This window comes from Aspergillus sclerotioniger (genome assembly GCF_003184525.1).
Source record: "Aspergillus sclerotioniger CBS 115572 chromosome Unknown BO94scaffold_45, whole genome shotgun sequence".
NCBI classification, from domain to species: domain Eukaryota; kingdom Fungi; phylum Ascomycota; class Eurotiomycetes; order Eurotiales; family Aspergillaceae; genus Aspergillus; species Aspergillus sclerotioniger.
Genome location: NW_020291035.1, coordinates 154,588 through 172,399, shown reverse-complemented (window position 1 = coordinate 172,399; position 17,812 = coordinate 154,588). Strand labels below are relative to the sequence as shown.

Below are 17,812 nucleotides of genomic sequence, written 5' to 3'. Positions count from 1 at the left end.
CCGTCGCGGGGAGGCAGGGCGGAATGTTCTTCTCCTTTGGGATTGTTGTGTGGGGTATTATTCTAACATGTAAATAGCTGTCATGCTGATGGGCATATAACTGTTAACTATCCAATGGTCTATCATGTCATGTCATCATACTGGGCTGAGGGCGGCTGTCTGCCTATCTATACATCGATCGCTGAGAGAACCGGAACGCGACAACGTCAATTCCGCTGAAGGGTGCATCCAAATAGCTGTTGAAGAAGATGTAAACGCACAGGGATATGGAAAACAAAAGGATATAGTTCGTCACATGCTAAAATCATCCGTCATGCAGCGCGTGTCGTCGTTTCTTCCAAGAAAAGAAAAGCAAAAAAAAGCAAAAGGAAAGAAGACAAGAGAAGAGAAAAGAAAGGAAGCAAGCACAAACGTCCCAATGCAAAGTTACCCATACCAGGCGTGTCCCAATGAATTAACGCTACATCAGGGTCCGTCATGCCCCTGTAAAGCCACCAAAGAAAGCGAAACAAAGTATATAATGCACAACGCCCGTCTCGCCTTCTTACTTCGCGGGGACCCGCTCGTAGAAAACAATATAGGCTTGTTCGTTTTGTAGCCGGTCCTTGTGCCGCATATCGCGCGGGTTGAAGTCCATCACCCGTTCATCGTCGAACCGTCGCCAGCATTGCCGCTGCGCGTCCCGTACGAGGGAGATGTAATGACCGCTGCCCATCGAGGCCCCGATATGCCGCAGTACACCGTACGCATCGTACGTGAAGGGGGGCACCGTGGGCGCGATCGGGTCTTGCGGTATTCCATTGGTCGGCCCTTGGTTCGGCGCTGAGAAGACAAAATCGTCCATCCGAAGCCCATGCAAGGGAAAATCGATCGGTGTATGGATCTTTCGTGCAGTTTGGGTTTTCGACGCAGAGAAACGCTTGAAATGCACTACCAGGATTTGTGGAGCCCGCGTGATGATGATCTGTTTTGTTGCAACTCGCTCGCACTTGCAGTACGGACATTTCCACACCTCGTCACCGCTCAGCAATTCCTCCTGGCAATAACTGCGAAGGCATTGGTAGATGTCGCCCGTTCCCGATGAGGGGATCTCAACACTGATGCTGTAGAAAGCCTCGTACGTGGTTGATGTCCGCTTACATGTGGTGCAACGCAGGCGGCTGGCATGCTGGCCGGCGAAAAGTGAAGAGATGAACGATTCCTCGCGGTGACAGTACCGATCCCACTCTATCTTCGAAACCTTAGAAACGGGCATCCTCTCCCGCTGCATTTCCTCCTCAAAAGTCAGTGGCCGGAGAGGCGTCCGCTGCCAATTAATGTTGAGATCCTCGTGCAGACAATCGACCGCAAAGTCGAAGAACTCCTTGGCGTCCTGTTGGCGATCAATAGCCCACTCTTGGTTCAGCCGTCCGCAGAAGTTTCGGAAAGAGGTTGGCATGATCACCTCCACGTCGTTCTTCCATAGTGACCTGATTAGATTCGCAAACAGTCCGGGCATGACGCCTTGGGAGCCCTTCCAGTTCTTTTGCACATAGTATCGGAACCGATTGTCGATGAAGAACTTGCTCAGCATCACTGTTGCGCTCAAACACTGGAGAGTCGAATTCATGTAACATGTTACCCCAAAATTGGTCAGGCCTGTTCGGGGAAGCTTTAGCCGGTTTAGCATTGAGCTTGGCGTATAGAGGGCTGTTTTGGTCGCGGAGTTCTGCCGCTCGAGTGTGGGTTGTATCTGCCGGCCGTCCGAAACACCACTGTAGCTGGGCCGTGGAACCGCAGGCGGAGGCCTTGACGGAGCAACTGGAACAGGGGTAGCATAATTAGGTGCAGGGGTCCCTGCTGGCCGAACATGCGGTGCCACCATCGATTGTTGGATCGCATGCGGTTCAGGGAAGCGACGCAGGAAATCCTCATAAGTGTGCACAAATGGCGACACAGGAGGCTCTTCCTCGCCCTCCGGCTCCTCCATAAGTGCTTCCTCTCCGACATAGGTCCCGGGGTCGATCTCCTCCGTCTTCGACTTTTCCATCCACTCAGTGAGTTCTTGGGGGTTTAGTGGCTTGTATTCGCGCAGTCTTCTCTTCCTCACTTCTAGACTAGAGTTGGCACTGACGATCGTGGGTACTCTTCCCAGAGGTCGCCCGGGTTTCCTGACTGGCTTCTTTGCTTGCAAAGATCCGATCACGGCAGCAGTGGAAGATGTAGCAAGAGACTGCTGACCAACGAGATCGATCCATGCATCAAGCCCGCCAAGTAGTAGTGCGGGAGGTCTCCCATCCTTCAACGGCTTATAAGCATTGAATTCGTAAAGCGTGTCATACAGCGCTCGAAGATGAGGAGCTGTGGTCCCAACTGGGGATCCGGCGAGGTAGCTGACCGATGCCGTTCTCTGGTCATGATAGACGACCATATCAAATTCATTGCGCCGCTCGAAAAGCGACTGCTCGTGTTCCGGCGATACTACCAGACGTTCCTCAAGTTCCTCCGCCGACACGTTCTCCTTTAGAGCCACTGGCTCAATGCAAAGGATCGACGAGGCATAAATATGACCACTATCGTACTGATCCCGTGGACGCACGTCGATCAACAAAATATTGTATTTGCGCAGATAGTCGAGCAGTTGCTGAGGCTCAATTACAGTGCTGTAAGGCAGATCTGCACTACTACTTCTAACCTCTTTGGCCTGATGTATGCCGTTCGGAGTTTGCGATCTATAAGGATTGTCGTCAAAGCCATCACGGCTAGGGCTTCCGCGAGGAGACGTCGTGATTTGCGAATACCTTGGATTGACTGGACGAGAGCTTTCAATCGAGGTTCTGGGTGGGTTCGAGGGCCCTTGCGAGGGCACTGTCCAGATTGGGCTGTAAGCTGGATCTGGAGCGCGAGGAAGAGATGTATCAACAGGCACTTTCGGGGGTAGAGTAGGGACACTATGAGAGGAACCCATGCTACGGGGTCCTAGGGGACGCCGTGGGGGCACTCCTTGAGAGACGTAAGACGATGGGCGAGAGGGAGGATCTTGAGTTGGAGGTGTTGAGATGGTGCCATTTTTGCCATTAATGGATAGGCCCCAGTCAGCTGAGGTAGGTGGTGGCATTTTCAGTTTTGCGAACCTTTCAGCAAGTGCATCCCCTGCAGGACTCGAATACCTATTCAATTTCCCATTTGATTCGGCCGATTGTTGGAACTGCGAGGGGCTAGGCATTCGCAGTCCGTTGTTGCCAGCGTCGGTTGGGCGGCCTCTTGATCCAGGAGTCTGCAAAAGTCCAGGGGATAAGACCTGTGACCTTGGTCGTGGGGAGTTTGACGGGGGGGCCCCGCAGGCTGGACATTGCTCAACAAATTGTTCTCTAATATCTGTTGTTTGATGTCGTCCATTGTCCCTTGCTTCATTCGCACAGCCTGCCGCCTTCAAATTAGCCAATGTTTAACAAGGATAAGACACAGCAGCAATTAGAAGCACCAGGTGTGCTGTTGGGAAACTGCCACATACCATCATCAGATCTCTGAATCGTTTGTACCATCCTGGACGCTGGCTGGCAGTCACTCGGTAGTCGGGGTGATTAGGTATGATATTGATCGTAATCTCGGAGGCACGCAGATATTGCACATAAGCTCTATCCACTTGCTCGGTATTGGCGAGCTCACGGGCTCGATCTATAGCCACTTGCGCCCGCTCCAGTAGAATGCTAAGCTGCATGGAGTCCAGGTTAATGATCTGCAACGAACGTCACGCATTCAAACCAAACAGGGATCGAAATTTACCGATGTATCTTCGCTCATATCAAGAGCTGCCGCTTCATCTTGGAGATCCTTCAGGTTGGGAAAACGTGCTGGTTGAGATCCCGGGGAGGGGCCATAGCTGTAGGCCTGGTACGATCCTAGTCCGGCGGTTGACCTCCCGCCCGGATGCATGCCACCGAGAGAATGAGGACGGCGAGGGGCGTTCTCCCACGGTGCGAAGTCTGGAGGAGAGGGTAAAGCTGCTGCATCGGAGGACATTATATCACGACCAGGATGAGAGGCTCAGCACATGACCTGGAAGACGGGTTCGTGGTGGACGCGGGGAATCTGGTTGAACTCGGGTCGGAAATCGAGAGTGTCTGGAAGGATACCGGAGACCCGGAGGGGGAAAAGACCGACGACGACCGCACTGACAGGCCCGAGAGGGGTGAGCGGAAGGATCATGTACGAGACCTCGAGGAGGAGGAGGAGGAGAGACTCGGACACTGCCAGGCAAGACAGGCAAGACAGGCAGCCAACGTTGCGGGATCGAATTGGAGGGATTGAGATGTTTCTGGGGTAGGCTGGTATGTAATGCGCCGGTATCATCGAGGGCTCGATACTCACCGCCCTGGCCTATGACGCCACTGGTTGACCCTGGCTGCCTGGGGCTGTCCGCTGAGTCAAGGCTCCTAGCCAATGGTGGCACCCCGTTGCCGCCTGCTGCATTACTTAGGTAAGTTGGTACCTCCCGCCATCATCGACCGTTGACTGTTATCGGGCGATCTGCCTGGAGCTTGCTTCCACTCCCTCCTTGGTACTGCGCCGGCTTCAACGGAGGTCTATTCCTTAAGCACCCAGGTCGTGACCTGGCCATCTCCTCAGCCTCATTCCTACGTTTATCTGTGTCGGGTTACATCTTCTTTCGCCCCTCTGTTCGCTGCTACCCAACGTCATAGCGACCCTAGGCTCCGCCCTCGTCAGATAACCCCATCCATTGCGCACCGTCAGCATGGCGGGGTGGTTCTCTTCAGCTTCACCGATCGAAGAGCAGGTGGAAAAGGCTACCGCATCTTCTTTGTATGTTTCTTCGAACTTCTCTCATCTCATTCGGTAGCGATTGAGCTGGGATGGCTCATTAGTAACCTGTTCCTAACGATTGCCGCAGGGAAGACATTGCTCTTAACCTAGAAATTTCCGACCTGATTCGATCAAAAAGTGTTCAGCCCAAAGATGCTATGAGATGCTTGAAACGGCGGTTAGAAAACAAGAACCCAAACATACAGCTGGCGACTCTGAAGGTTGGCCACTCAGCATCACTCCAATTACGTTCATACTGATGGATTGGTCACTGCGCAGTTAACAGACACATGCGTGAAAAATGGGGGCACGCATTTTCTGGCGGAAATTGCGTCGCGTGAGTTCATGGACAACCTCGTCTCGCTCCTCAAGACCGAGGGGGCTCCGCTGAACTCTGACGTGAAGGGAACGATGCTCGAGCTAATCCAGGACTGGGCTATGGCAGCTCAAGGCCGTATGGACCTGAGCTATGTCGGGGAAACGTATCGGAGGCTGCAGGACGAAGGCTTCCGCTTTCCACCTAAGACCCAGATTAGTGGAAGCATGCTGGAGAGCAGCGCGGTGAGTTACCCGTGTTACAGTGCCTTTAACATACACGCTAATTTTGAATCGTGCAAGCCTCCTGAATGGATTGATTCCGATGTCTGCATGCGCTGTCGTACGCCGTTTAGCTTCATGAATCGCAAACACCATTGCCGTAACTGTGGGAGTGTCTTTGATGCGCAGTGCTCGAGCAAAACCCTTCCCCTGCCTCACCTCGGAATCTTGCAGCCTGTTCGGGTTGATGACGGGTGTTATGCCAAGTTGACATCCAAACCATTTATGCCGAGCGGTCTTTCGGATCGGTCCGCATTCAAAAACAATTCCATTACAAAGTCCAGCGTGATGGAGCCTCGTGGAGCTAGAGCAGAAGGGGGGTTTGACGATGATCTCCGTCGGGCTTTGCAGATGAGCTTGGAGGAGGCGCAGAACAAGGGCTCAAGTGGGTATGTTCTGCAGAGCACGACTATCCAGGAGCCACCCAAAGCATCATATCAACCCGCCATAGAAGAAGAGGAGGATGCGGACCTGAAGGCTGCTATTGAGGCATCCTTACGTGACATGGAACAACATAAACAACAGCATGCGGCTGCTTTGAAGAACGCACCATCTACAGATGTCCCATCCCGTCAGACCCCAAGTGCGACACCTCTGCCTAAGAACCCTTATGAGCTCAGCCCAGTGGAGGTGGAGAACATTCACCTTTTCGCTGCTCTCGTCGATCGGCTCCAGCATCAGCCTCCGGGAACCATACTACGTGAACCTCAAATTCAGGAACTTTATGAGAGCATCGGTGCCCTTCGTCCCAAGCTGGCGCGGAGCTATGGGGAGACCATGAGCAAACACGGTAAGTCTCGGTTCTTATTTGTCACTTGAGACATCGTAGGAGCTAACCCAAAGATGCGTCAGATACACTCCTTGACCTACACGCCAAGCTCTCGACGGTTGTACGATACTACGATCGCATGCTCGAGGAACGTCTGTCCAGCGCTTACTCACAACATTCTCTGGGCTATGGGCCGGTCCCTGGAGGATCGCCTTACCCCAGCATCTACCCGTCAATGCCTGCTCCCGCGACTGATGGGAAGACTGGATCAGAAAACTATTATTATGGGAATCCAGTCGCTGAAAATCACCAAACTCCGACTACACCTTACTCTCAGCCTCAACCCGACAGGGAACTGCACGAACGAGTTGGCACACGCAGTGGTGCCATGAGTCCTAATGTATACGCGCATCCCTCCCAGTCTATCCCACCTACCGTGGCTTGGAACGGGAGTGCTCATGCTGTTGCATCTCCGCAACCTTCAAGTGCCAGTATGGCTTTTCCCAGCAATCCTTCGGCTTACCCCGGACCAGCCGCTCCGACCCAATTCTACACCTCTCCGCAGCACCTGGAACAGGACTCAAACCCAGTTCAGCACCCCCGGCAATTCGAATCAGATATGCCTTATCAGCCCTCGCCTATTCTGCAACGTGATCCGCAGTATCAGCCACCCGCACCGTCGGCGCCAGATCTACCCACGGACCAGGTGCCGGCTTCCAGCTACATGCATTTGACGGATCCTCATCCTATGCAACCTAGTGGTCAAGGGGTACTTCAACGCCAGCCCACAGATCCGTCCGTTGCATCGTTTTATGCCCAGCAGCAACCTCCACAGGGATCTCCATTCCCACCCTACCCCCAGGGAACACCGGGACACCAAGGCCAGTCCGTTGGAGATGTGTCTCCGGTAGGCATGCCGCCGGCTCACGCACAGTATCAGCAGCCGGCGCCGACCCGGCCACCGGTGGAGGAAAGTTTGATTGAGCTGTAAAGGCGGGGGTGGGGCCGAGTTGAGCGTTTTTTCCGGTGATACGTTTCCTTAATTATTATATAGTCTTTTGTCACCATGATACCAACGGATTGGTTGTTTGCATGCCACGAAATTGTCTGTACAGTTCTCGCAATCCCACGGATGGAAAGACGCTGGAAGGCTGTGTTAGTGCTCGTTGTGTAGGACCGACGGTAGATAGATGACGCATCCACTGGCGACGGCCTCGTGTCGCTCGTCGCGATCGTCGGTGGCAAAAAAAAGGCCGACAACGGCAACGAGGCGTGGAAGCCCTCGGTCTGGACCGTACGGCGATACCGTACAGCGTATGGGGGGGACGGGTATTACCGCCTCTCAGCAATGTATGTAAATTGTAAGTATTCCCTTCATTCCCTTCGCTCCCCTTCGGCATTCCTTTTCCTCCATCATCTCTCCTCTTCCTTCGTTTTGCTGCTTGTCGGTCCTGGGAGTCCTCCTCCCAATGTCCTAGATAGACCCAGTGCCTCTCCTTCTCCTGGTCATCGGCTTCGTCTCCGCTCCCACCCCATCTTCCCCGTCCTCCTCTCCTCTCCTCTCATCTCCTCTCTCTGCATCCCGCACCTCTCCTCGCTGCCTCCCTCCTTATCCGGCCTCGGTGTAACGCCTGTCGCGTTATCCACCAATTGCCTCTCCCCCGCGCTGTCGGGTTCTCGACTCAGCTCGGGACTGTCTCTCATTGCTTTTGCTGTGCGTGCTGGCTGGCTGGCGTGCTTACCTGCCTGCCTCTCTCAGACCCGCCCGCCAATATTTTCTGCAGCGCCAGGCTGCTGTTGTGACACCGGGGCTGCTTCAGACGCCCTCCAATCGCCTCGATCGCTATTCTTCCGACTGCTGCTCGTCACCCGATCCGGCGCTGGTTCCCGTGGCCCGTTGGGACGCCCTTGCCTTAAACCCTGCCTTGCCTTGCCTCGCCTCGCCTGTGATTGCCGCCATGCCGACCTCCAACACCTCCTCCCCCGTTAAGCGCCCGGGGCTGGGCCGCCGCGCTGTCTCCTCCCATGCCGTTGTCACGCGCTCCTCCTCTTCGACCCAAGGCGAGCTTGCTCACTCCCATTCCTCCAACCCCCAAAAATCTACCCATAGGCCACATCGCCCCCATCTTGTCGGTGGTGGTCGCAATCATCACCGCAATCCTTCCTTTGGAAAGAATTTAAACAAACTGCAGCGACACCAATCCGCCCAGCAAATCGTTACGGAAGGATCCGCCCGCCTGCATCAACGCAAGAAGTCCGCGCCTCCGACGCCTGCTGCTGTGACGCCCGCTGCAAGCCCGCGTGGGCAGCACGTCCGCTGGGATGGGGTGTTGGACGAACCTCACCGCAGCACCGGTTCAATGAAAAAGAATTACTCCAGTCCGGCTCTCCGACGGAATACTTCGGTTGTTTTGGGGAAGAAGGCTTTGGTCACGGACCGTCCTCACACCAGTTCCGGGAAGAAGAAGACCGTGGGCTTCGAGCTGGCAGATTCCGACAACGACGACGCTGACTGGGAAGATACTACACAGTCACCTGAAAGCACACGGCGCAGCTCTGTTGCACAATCGAAAGAAAGTGTGGAGAATCCTGCTGTGCTGGTAGACCCCCTTACCTTCGTCAAACGCTCTTACCCGCAGTTCCCCCGAGCAACCAGCCTCCCAGAGTCAACCAGTAAGAGTTTTGGTGACGACCATCTATCGGACGACGACGACGACGAACACGACGACGACGATACTGCTACACAACGGCCTTCCGATTTGGAGGAGAGAACCGACGATTCCAGTCGCGCTCTCGACCACGCTGATATCGCAGCCCGTTTGCTAAGCCCGTCGCACTCCGCAAAGGCGCCCCCCGCCATGTCTTCCATATCGGCTACGGTGAAGCCGACTGTGGTGGATTCGCTTTCTCGCAACGCCTCCCTGACCAACTTGGCTTCTGGGCATGATGGCGCACGGCGCCCACTGTCCTCGTCCCACACTACATTGGCGAATACTCCTGGTAATCACACGCAGGCTACGTCGTCATCTATCGAAGGTGGTGTTTCCAAGTTTATCATTAACAACAAGACTGGGTCTCACGCTTTTTCTCGTGCCGACTCTGATCCAAATACTCCGTCTTCTTTCCTGCCGCACTATCACCCTCAAACGCCGCCATCCCCGAATCGCGCCACAAGCTCGAGGAGAGCACGAGCCTCGCCACCTTCGAGACCTCCAGGTGCCGAGCCCCATTCCCGCACACAGCAGAAGCTTTGGTTACAGCGCACTGCAGCACTCAACACTTCGCCGCCTGACGGCCATGGGGTGTCAACGACAGTGTCTCCAGCAGCGATAGACCCCGCCTTTGCTGTAACCCACGCACGACCTGGCACCGGGCCATTTGAACCCGGCAGGGCACTTGTTAACGGGCCTTCCAGGGCAAGTGGGACAGTGCATGACAATGAAGTCAAACATATCCGCAAAGCGTACGAGAAGACGGCTTTGGAACTGACCGTCGTACGACGGTTCCAGTCCCCCACCGGTGACAGCTTTAACCGTTTGAACGCCATCCTCAATGACTTCAAAGGTGCCAGCTCTGGCCTGGAGCAACGCGCATCGCTTGGCAAGCCGATCAAGTCAGCACCAGCACTAACACTTCTGCAAGACGAAAGGCAACAAGGCGTAGGCCGCCGTAGCGCTAGCCCTGAGCCAAGACAACTTGTGGGGAGAAGAGACCAAGAAATGCACACATCAGTCTCCCAGGCTTATCTACAAGACCCGGATGACCTTGTGAATGAATCAACCGATGCAGGCCCGGGGCACAAGTCTCAACACCCGTCCCACCGCATATTGTCCACATCCGACGAGCCTGTCCATGGCAGTTCGGCCCCCGACGACATCCCTGAAGACACGCTTCTTGCTAATGAGGCAGAGATGATGATCCGTCGCATGTGGGAAAGCCGCGAAGTAGCCTCTGCCGGCTAATTGTACAACACCCCCCCTTTGTTCATTAATTATTACCGTCACTCATTCTGTTATTGGTCTGTTTTTAGCAACCGTGGCGTTCAGGGCTGCATGTTGTAGCGCATAGGGTCGTTCCGGAGTTTAAGATTCTGCGCAAATTGCGTCGTGATGAGGCATTACCATGGGCTTTTATTCCGAGTGCTGCTTTTCTCCTCTTTTCCCTTCTCGCCCCCTTTAGCCTCTTTCCGTGTCCATCTTATGCTACGATGATAGATACTTTCTACGTAATAATGTAATTAATTTTATTGAGAACCTCCTAGACAATGGAACCTCGACTAGGACAATCCCTAGTTCTTTTGGTCTGAAGTACTTACCGACCTGTAAATCCTTCCAACTTTATTTCCCAATCTAACCTCAGTGTCAGGCAATACTTCAAGGACAAAAATACAAATACTATAGGGGACCCAGGTATGTCGGTAATAATTCTCTCTCCGATTAACTATACATGAAAAAACTTCCAGCTATCCAATCATGAATAAACCCAAGTCTATCCCAACGGGCTTTTCCTCCCGTTCTTTCCGTCTATAACAATAACAGTCATGAAATGCAATAAAGGATAGGGAAGGAAATTCCCCATTGAAAGAACAATTACAATTGAAAAGTTTCCGATCAGATGATTTTGGAGATAGTATATATCCACGGGGATGGGAAACTGCCATATTGACAGAGCGGAGCAGAGCAGAGACTGCTGTATCAAACAGCCTTGCCACGTTCTTTGTTGCCTCTACCCCGAGTACCACCTCGACCTCCGCGACGGGAATTGCCACCCGCTGGGTCTGGGTGGTTCCCGTTCGGTGGTCGTTGGGGTTGCTCCCGACGAGGGGTGCTCTTCTGTTGCGCGTTCGGGGGGTCCTTCCGAGAAGGTTTGGCGGCCGGTGGTTGGGATTGGGTTGTAGAGATGTCGGTGCCGCCTTTTCCGCGTCTCTTGCGCTGCTGCTGTCCCTGGCCTTTACCACGACCGCGGTTACCTCGAGTGTCTCTTCCTTCCTGGTTGTTGATGCCTGGAGTTGAATTGGGTTCGGGGAGTCCTTGGATACGTCTACTCTCTTTATCCCACCATTCTTGGAATTGCTGCTCCAGTTGGATGTCTTCCAGATTGTGTTTGGCTGTTGCGGCCTCGCGGATTTCGTCCTTTTCTGTTTGTTGCTGCATCAGGATGGTGGCTAAAGATAGTGAATTTGATGAAGGAGAGTGGAAACTCGTTTGATATGGTTCCGGACGTGGTATGTGGCGAACAGATTGGATTGAGGTCTGAGTGGGTGAGATGTTGGAGGCAGAGGGTGCTGATGGCCCCGAAATTGAGGGTCTAGGTGGTGTCTGGACGCTGGTGGAGACACTGCGGCCTTGAGCCTGCACAGGAGCAACTTTCTGTTTTGCACCAGGCGGCGGTGTGCCGGCAACTGTTTGACGCAGAGTCATAGAAGGCTTCGGAGTAATGGATTTTGCAGACTCCTCAGGACTCACTTGCCCATTGATGGGAACAGGACTGCTTGGACTAGGGAGTTTCCAAGGGTTCTGGGATGCTTCTTTTGCCTTCTGCTGGGCGACAAGTAGGACCTGCGTCTGCTGCTGCTGGATCTTCTTCCGTTCCTTTTGCGATAGCTTGGATGCAGAGTTACTGTTATTCTCTCGACGGGATCCTATCCCCAAGCTGAGATTCGATACCTGGTGACCTGACGCTTCGTTCATAATATCTTTGAGGCTCTTCTTCGACGATGATAATACAGATGAGCTCCACGGGGGTTGTGCAGAATCAGGTGGAGAACCAGATCCGTTCCTCTTTTTGTAAAGCGCTGCAGCTCGAGATTCAGACGGCGAGTCTGGGGGGCCAACGTCTCGCAGAGAAGCCATCTGATCATCCAGATAGCTTCGGCTACCAAATGAACCCCCGTCCACAAGACTGGAGCCAAGAGCGGGTGAATCGAGAGACGGCCGGTGCTCGTTTATCGCGGTTGGCTTAGCATCTCGAACTGCGCTTTTCCCTTTAACGGAATCCCCCGGGGACAGAAGGTATTCATCATCCATCTGGAACATTAGATCGCCCATAGACTGTCTCGATTTCAACAATGGGCTACGAGAGGTAGGAGTCAAGGTCTCCCTCGCTGGACTAGCCATGACTTTCTGCACCAATGGCGAAACGGCCTTCTCGTTGCCCATCATTCGTGACTTTCCCTCGTGGTTGTCAACACGGTTGAGACGAGATCTGATCCTCATAGAGTCGATCCTTCGCTTTCTGTCCTCCTCTACAAGGGAGACAACCTCGGGATATTTCTCATAGACGTATTCTTCGGTGTTGCGTCCCCGCGAAACGGGAAAGCTGGCCATCTGGTTCTCGCGGCAAACGGAATCAAGCGCACCAAGTAAGATGTCGTCAAGATCCTCCAACAGCCTGTTAAAGGTGTAAGATGCGCTATCTCAGCCTCACAATAAGTTAACACTCACCTGTTTGCCAGCAGATCCTCGAGGTTCAGGCATATGTATTCCAGAGCAGCATCCTTAAATTCCGTTACAAAACACGGTGCGGTGGCATTCAGTAAATAACACACACTGCGCGTATTCACTAAGGTATCCTGATAAGTAATATGGTCAAAGCATTAGAGGGAAAACTTACCAAACATCCCAAGCATCTTCTGGCATATTTGCGCCAACCTGTCAATCATCAATTCATTCGCCACAAATGCGACATCGAGGATAAGGTCAATAAAATCGTCCAGGTCCTTTGATCGGACATCGTCAAAGAGCTCGACCTCCGTATCTGCATACATGTACTGGAGAACAAACTCGAAAACAGCCCGGTCGATGTGCTTGAGGTCGATTCGGATGATATCTCCCGGATCTGCACGACGCGACAGAAGCCATCTGCCTCCTGAGCGCCCAGAGTATAGCGCCATGAAGAAGGGACATCTCTGACAGATCACTTGGCTGTGAGCCTTCACCTCTTCTCCCTTCAACTCGATAACCACATCAGCGCTATCGAAAAAGGCAGGGTCATTAATGGCGCGCTCCATGTCAACTTTAATAGTTTTCGTCGGTTCGATCATAAGCCTAGCAGCCCTTTCCAACGTCGGCAATCCCAAATGACTGGCGATGCGCATCACCTCGGTCCGAACTTGGCGATACCTAAGAGCACTTTCCGGGGAATACCTCAACTGTTGCCAAACGTCTAAAACGCTATCTGTATAAATGAAAAAGGCAATATTCAGGATAGTGAAAGTATCAACAGCATGGATCATTAGTCGCATCTGACCCTGGCTGTCGAATTCAATAGTCATTATATCAGGGATAGAAACATGGTGCGTACAGCGGAAGTCTCGGAATGCTTTCCTTAAGACCGAGCTGCGTCCTGTCAGAATGAATTCGTGCACAGGTATCCGTATGCCAGATTGCGTTGTCATGAGCCAGACTGTCCCCGCAGGCGCTTTTGCTTGCGAAGTTTCAAAGTATGGTTCAATCTCCGAAGACGACATGATGGCTTTTCTTATGGCCAGAGCAGGATCAAGATCTATATAGGTACCCTCTTCATCAGCTTGGCTTGCCGGAACCATGGTCTCCCGCAGCGAGTAGAAAGGAGACAAAGGCAAAAGATCCTTCCAGAGGGTGGTTTCCTCGATGTTGATCTGTTCTTTCGTCACTTGGGAGTCGCGTTGGACAGCTGCATATGCTCCAAAGGCATTGCTGCACACACCAATGACTCGAGACAGTCCGGGTATGCGAGCAAACTTGTAATCCTTCGATGCCCCGTCTTTTACCTTCCCTCGTTTCTCTTTCCTCCAAGCAGAACCGGAAACGGTACAGATGACGACTGAACCATCCTGTCCAACATCAAAATCTGCTGCAGCCATGTGGGCTTTTTTAACGGACCAAACGCGAGTCGGTTGAGATAGAGAATTACGAGTCTTGGATGGATTGGTTGTTGACGTCGAAATCGGCGGGTTTTCAGTCCTATTGACCTGAACAGTGTACACTTCACCAAAACTGGATAGCGCACAGATGGCGTTTCCACCAGACTTGATCTTGACGATCTGATTGATGGACGAACCATACCGTGTGGCCATGAAACTGTCCTTTATGAATCTTGAGCTGACATCCAAGGGGAAAGAGAGCTTTGAGTAACCGTATTGGGAGAAGACCCAAACCTCGTGATTTTGAAGAAGGGCCGCTGTCGCCTGATCGATTGCAGAGACGCTTTGTATCGGCGCACTGAAAAGCGATGCTCCTACCCGCCTGGGCGTGGTCTGGATCTCGAGTGAACGGGCGTCAGAATCCACCAGTCCCAGTTGTCCTTCGTTCTTGCCGAATGTGTAAAGGCCAGAATTGCTGAAGACAACCGAATGGACCGCCGAGGCTGCTGCCCCAAGAATGACTTCCTTCTTAAAGGGGTTGAAGATCTGCCGCGGCGAGTTCTGAATCGGCACATCGTCCCGGTTATTACCCCTTGGGAGACTGTACCCAAGTTGACCAAACTTGTTACTACCCCAGCTGAAGATTTCCCCGCGGTCTGTGATAGCAAGGGTATGGTCCTGGCCTAAGGCAATAGATATCACCTTCCTATTTGCGAGCCCTCCGGTCTCAATACAGACGAAGCTGAACCGCGTTGACTCATCCCCGGTGCCTAGGCGCCCGCCGGGACCGAACCCACACAGAAAGAGGTTTGACTCAGGGTCAGTAGTAAGGATAGCTGTGTGGAGTTTTGACATAACAATGTTCTGGATTTTCAGAGGTCTATTCCTCACGAGGGTCGGCAGGTCCAAGGGATGACCAGAATCATGAGGGGAGTCAATCCTGTCATCAACCAGCCGTTGCTCCTGGAATTCACGATAGAAGCGCTCTAGGAGATGTTCAGGCCGCTTGAGGGAGATTCTCTCGGGAAATTGGCGGTCGTCTTGGTCTCCAACGCCCAGGTTCAGATTCTTGTTACTCCCAAACGTAAATACCTCATCGCCAGACAAATTGGTCCTTGGTTTCAAAGTGCTTCTCCCAATGCGACTGTCTTCATCGAAGCCTTCTTCGAGAGAGGATACATCAGAAGCAGCATCGCTGTTCTCTACATCTGTGAGTAGAGGACCTTGGCTTGTTGCTCGGGATAGAATTCGTTTGATGTCGCGAGACGCAATTGTAGCCCCATAGACATCGAACGGACTATAGCCTTCTCGATCTTTGACCTTGATCAAGCCTCCACTCGGGTGTCCAAGATTGCTCGCTTTGCTGAAATCCATTGCATCACGTATATCTCGGGCCATCAACGCCTGGGCAATCGTTGCGTTTCCCGCATATAGAGCACGATGCAGAGCTGTCCAACCACTCTCCCAGTCTTGCGCGTAGATATCAAGCGCAGGCACCTCAAGTAAAGCGATGGCAAATTCTATAGCCGTGCTTTTCGTTGAAGAAGCCACATGATGAAGGAGAGTTCGACCGTCATGATCTCGTGCATTCAATTCCTCCCGAGACAATGTCTTGCCAGGGCGCAGTCCACCACCCCGATCTGGTATGGGGGTTCCTGGGGAGGTTCCCACCAATTTCCTGCTCTTTACTGAACTGCCTGGCGAGGATGCTATCACGGTCCCGGGGCTTCCGGGCTTGAGATTGGGAGCCCCTCCGGTTCCCGTCCGCTGGCTGCCCGTCGTATAGGTGGCAGCTGCCAGGAACCGCTGGAAGCTCTCAACGTCATCGTAGAAGAAAAATCCCCAAAGCTTGCTACTCATGTGCTCAAGCTTGTATGGTGTCAGAAACTCTTATCAACCCAGAACCAGAGCGTCGTTGTAACCGCAGAGGGTTCGCGGCGCACCGGCAAGAGGACTGTGGGCGACAAGAGTATTCTGACCGAATAGAAGAGGGGTCGACGACCGTCAACGCGTAGCCAATCTCGCGAAGGTTTCTCACGGAAGGGTCGGAGCCGTAGACGATACGATGGTCGCTGTTAGGTAGGTGTGGGTTGGTGGTGAGACGCAAGCAAAGCAGAGCAGGACCGATCACAGAAATGTGGTGGCGATGATAGCTGTAGGTGACAAATATCGCTCTCCGATTCTTGGACGGCGGCGAAGGGAAGGATTCGGCGCGTCGGTCGGGCTTGAGGGACGGTACGCGACCGCGAAATCGACACGAATGACTGGGTTCGAGGAGGGATGAAGGCGATTAGCCGGTATTAAGGTCGATGGGCTTTGGAGGGAAGATCTCGGACTGCCTGATGGCTTTCCATCTGACCCGTGGATAAGACCTTCGGGGCGGTGGCCAATCGCAGCCACGCACCCCTCCATGCGCTCCGACAGACGGCGGGCAGTCAGTCTTCAATCAAACATGAGGGGAATGTAACTGGAACCATTCAGACTACGGGCTCCTACTACTACAGGAGAATACGATCAGCGTTTTAAGGTAGGAGATCCGGAAATCCCATGTCTACGCCGCTAAGTAGTACCTACCTGTGACCTATTTAGGTATTAGTTACTGAGTAACTCCCGATGGGGGCAGATGGGACAGCATGATGGAATTGGAGAACCTTGCCCCAGTTGGGGTCTGTGCAGGCATTCATGACAGTTGCCAGGCTGAGAGGGCCCAGGTGCATGCGGAGATCGTTAGATAAGCCGATGTCCATTGTACCACTGCATGCACTGTGTACAACTCTACTGCCACTGTTAACCCTCTGAGGGATAACATCAGCCATCCGACTCATGGTCGGGTTCAGAAGCTGCGGCAATTAGTGATGTAGTGTCTCTGGCTTGATAGGAATATGTAACAGTCTGTGAGTACAATGTAGTGCTGAATGGTAAACATCTACAATCATCCACAAAACAGACGGCATGAAGTACTTACTCGTCTCCTATTTTGGTGGTAATGATCTCACCTCTCTGAGAGATATTAGATCCCCTGATCTTGTATCAAAACCTCCCACTCTGATCCATGTATTGTGTTTGACACCGCGCTGGTCAATGCGACCATTTGAGTTGACTGGGATAAATGGGTGATGGATCATGAACCGACTTACGCCCACTGGCAGTTACTATCTACATTTCCAACACCTTCACTATATTCCCAGCACGGGCTGCACTCACTCAAGATTTTGATAAACTCTGTATTGCAGGCTTTAATCATGTCTGTCTGTGCCGAGATTCATTCTCCCAATAAGTCAGTCTAGGTATTCTGATCTCAAGAGTCCAGATTCCTTATCAGTTATTCCAGAACTCGTTACCTGAGCATGCTATGGCTGGAAGATACGATCACATTTTAATGGTTATAGCTTTGTGTGCTGTTGGTGGTATGTAGAAGACCTACACACCCTTTAGTGAAGCGGTCTTTGATAATCTAGGCGCACTGGGTAATTCTCAGTTAAAAAAAGAAGCAATCGTATTGGAGCGCGCCCTTCCGCTTTCGATTTAGTGGGGAGGATGCAGAAAGACCAAGATCTGTGGCAGATGTAGCAAATTCATCCGGAGATAAAACACACAGCGCCTGATAACTATCATCATTTGTCATAATTGTTCTCACGTTGCCTCTAGATAGTACGGGGAAGCTTCCGACGGGCCTAAGCAGGGGGTTGATGATATAGCTTGGTAGGTAGGTAGGCTGATGGCGTATTGCACCGTGGCAGGGTAAGGAGATCAAGAAACCGGAATGAAGAGTGTACTCTGTAAAGTTTTCGGAAATACAG

At 52.7% G+C, this 17,812-nt stretch overlaps 5 protein-coding genes across 5 annotated transcripts; 2 read left to right on the top strand and 3 right to left on the bottom strand.

Moving 5' to 3' along the window:
• Positions 1-544: 544 nt before the first annotated feature.
• BO94DRAFT_478463 (cysteine proteinase) lies at positions 545-3,097 on the bottom strand (the record flags this gene model as incomplete). The annotated part of the gene is made up of 1 exon (XM_025608688.1): positions 545-3,097. One exon carries the CDS (start codon positions 3,095-3,097, stop codon positions 545-547), a length of 2,553 nt encoding a protein of 850 aa, XP_025462138.1.
• A 56-nt stretch (positions 3,098-3,153) lies between these two features.
• BO94DRAFT_590753 (uncharacterized protein) lies at positions 3,154-4,002 on the bottom strand (the record flags this gene model as incomplete). The annotated part of the gene is made up of 3 exons (XM_025616056.1): positions 3,154-3,402; positions 3,494-3,718; positions 3,766-4,002. 3 exons carry the CDS (start codon positions 4,000-4,002, stop codon positions 3,154-3,156), a joined length of 711 nt encoding a protein of 236 aa, XP_025462137.1.
• Positions 4,003-4,494: 492 nt separating this feature from the next.
• vps27 (ESCRT-0 subunit protein VPS27) lies at positions 4,495-7,338 on the top strand. The gene is made up of 5 exons (XM_025609477.1): positions 4,495-4,803; positions 4,892-5,024; positions 5,083-5,364; positions 5,422-6,190; positions 6,253-7,338. Exons 1-5 carry the CDS (start codon positions 4,736-4,738, stop codon positions 7,158-7,160), a joined length of 2,160 nt encoding a protein of 719 aa, XP_025462136.1. The 5' UTR covers positions 4,495-4,735; the 3' UTR covers positions 7,161-7,338.
• Positions 7,339-7,848: 510 nt separating this feature from the next.
• BO94DRAFT_304234 (uncharacterized protein) lies at positions 7,849-10,284 on the top strand. Its single transcript, XM_025606767.1, has 2 exons — positions 7,849-10,133; positions 10,200-10,284. Exon 1 carries the CDS (start codon positions 8,128-8,130, stop codon positions 10,129-10,131), a length of 2,004 nt encoding a protein of 667 aa, XP_025462135.1. The 5' UTR covers positions 7,849-8,127; the 3' UTR covers positions 10,132-10,133; positions 10,200-10,284.
• A 298-nt stretch (positions 10,285-10,582) lies between these two features.
• On the bottom strand, positions 10,583-16,317 carry BO94DRAFT_628742 (BTB domain and ankyrin repeat protein). The gene is made up of 3 exons (XM_025617505.1): positions 12,782-16,317; positions 12,613-12,730; positions 10,583-12,559 (listed from the first exon to the last, which is right to left on the bottom strand). The coding sequence occupies exons 1-3, from the start codon at positions 15,870-15,872 to the stop codon at positions 10,864-10,866; spliced, it is 4,905 nt and encodes a 1,634-aa protein (XP_025462134.1). The 5' UTR covers positions 15,873-16,317; the 3' UTR covers positions 10,583-10,863.
• Between the last annotated feature and the right edge of the window lie 1,495 nt (positions 16,318-17,812).

Bases quoted from the DNA above. Each gene is read 5' to 3' on its own strand.
- vps27 (XM_025609477.1), top strand. From the start codon at position 4,736: ATGGCGGGGTGGTTCTCTTCAGCTTCACCGATCGAAGAGCAGGTGGAA. The intron at 4,804-4,891 runs GTATGTTTCTTC...CGATTGCCGCAG, and splicing joins AAGGCTACCGCATCTTCTTT to GGAAGACATTGCTCTTAACC. The intron at 5,365-5,421 runs GTGAGTTACCCG...GAATCGTGCAAG, and splicing joins GCATGCTGGAGAGCAGCGCG to CCTCCTGAATGGATTGATTC.
- BO94DRAFT_304234 (XM_025606767.1), top strand. From the start codon at position 8,128: ATGCCGACCTCCAACACCTCCTCCCCCGTTAAGCGCCCGGGGCTGGGC.
- BO94DRAFT_628742 (XM_025617505.1), bottom strand. From the start codon at position 15,872: ATGAGTAGCAAGCTTTGGGGATTTTTCTTCTACGATGACGTTGAGAGC. The intron at 12,731-12,781 runs GTAAGTTTTCCC...AGGATACCTTAG, and splicing joins GAAGATGCTTGGGATGTTTG to TGAATACGCGCAGTGTGTGT. The intron at 12,560-12,612 runs GTGAGTGTTAAC...CACCTTTAACAG, and splicing joins GAGGATCTGCTGGCAAACAG to GCTGTTGGAGGATCTTGACG.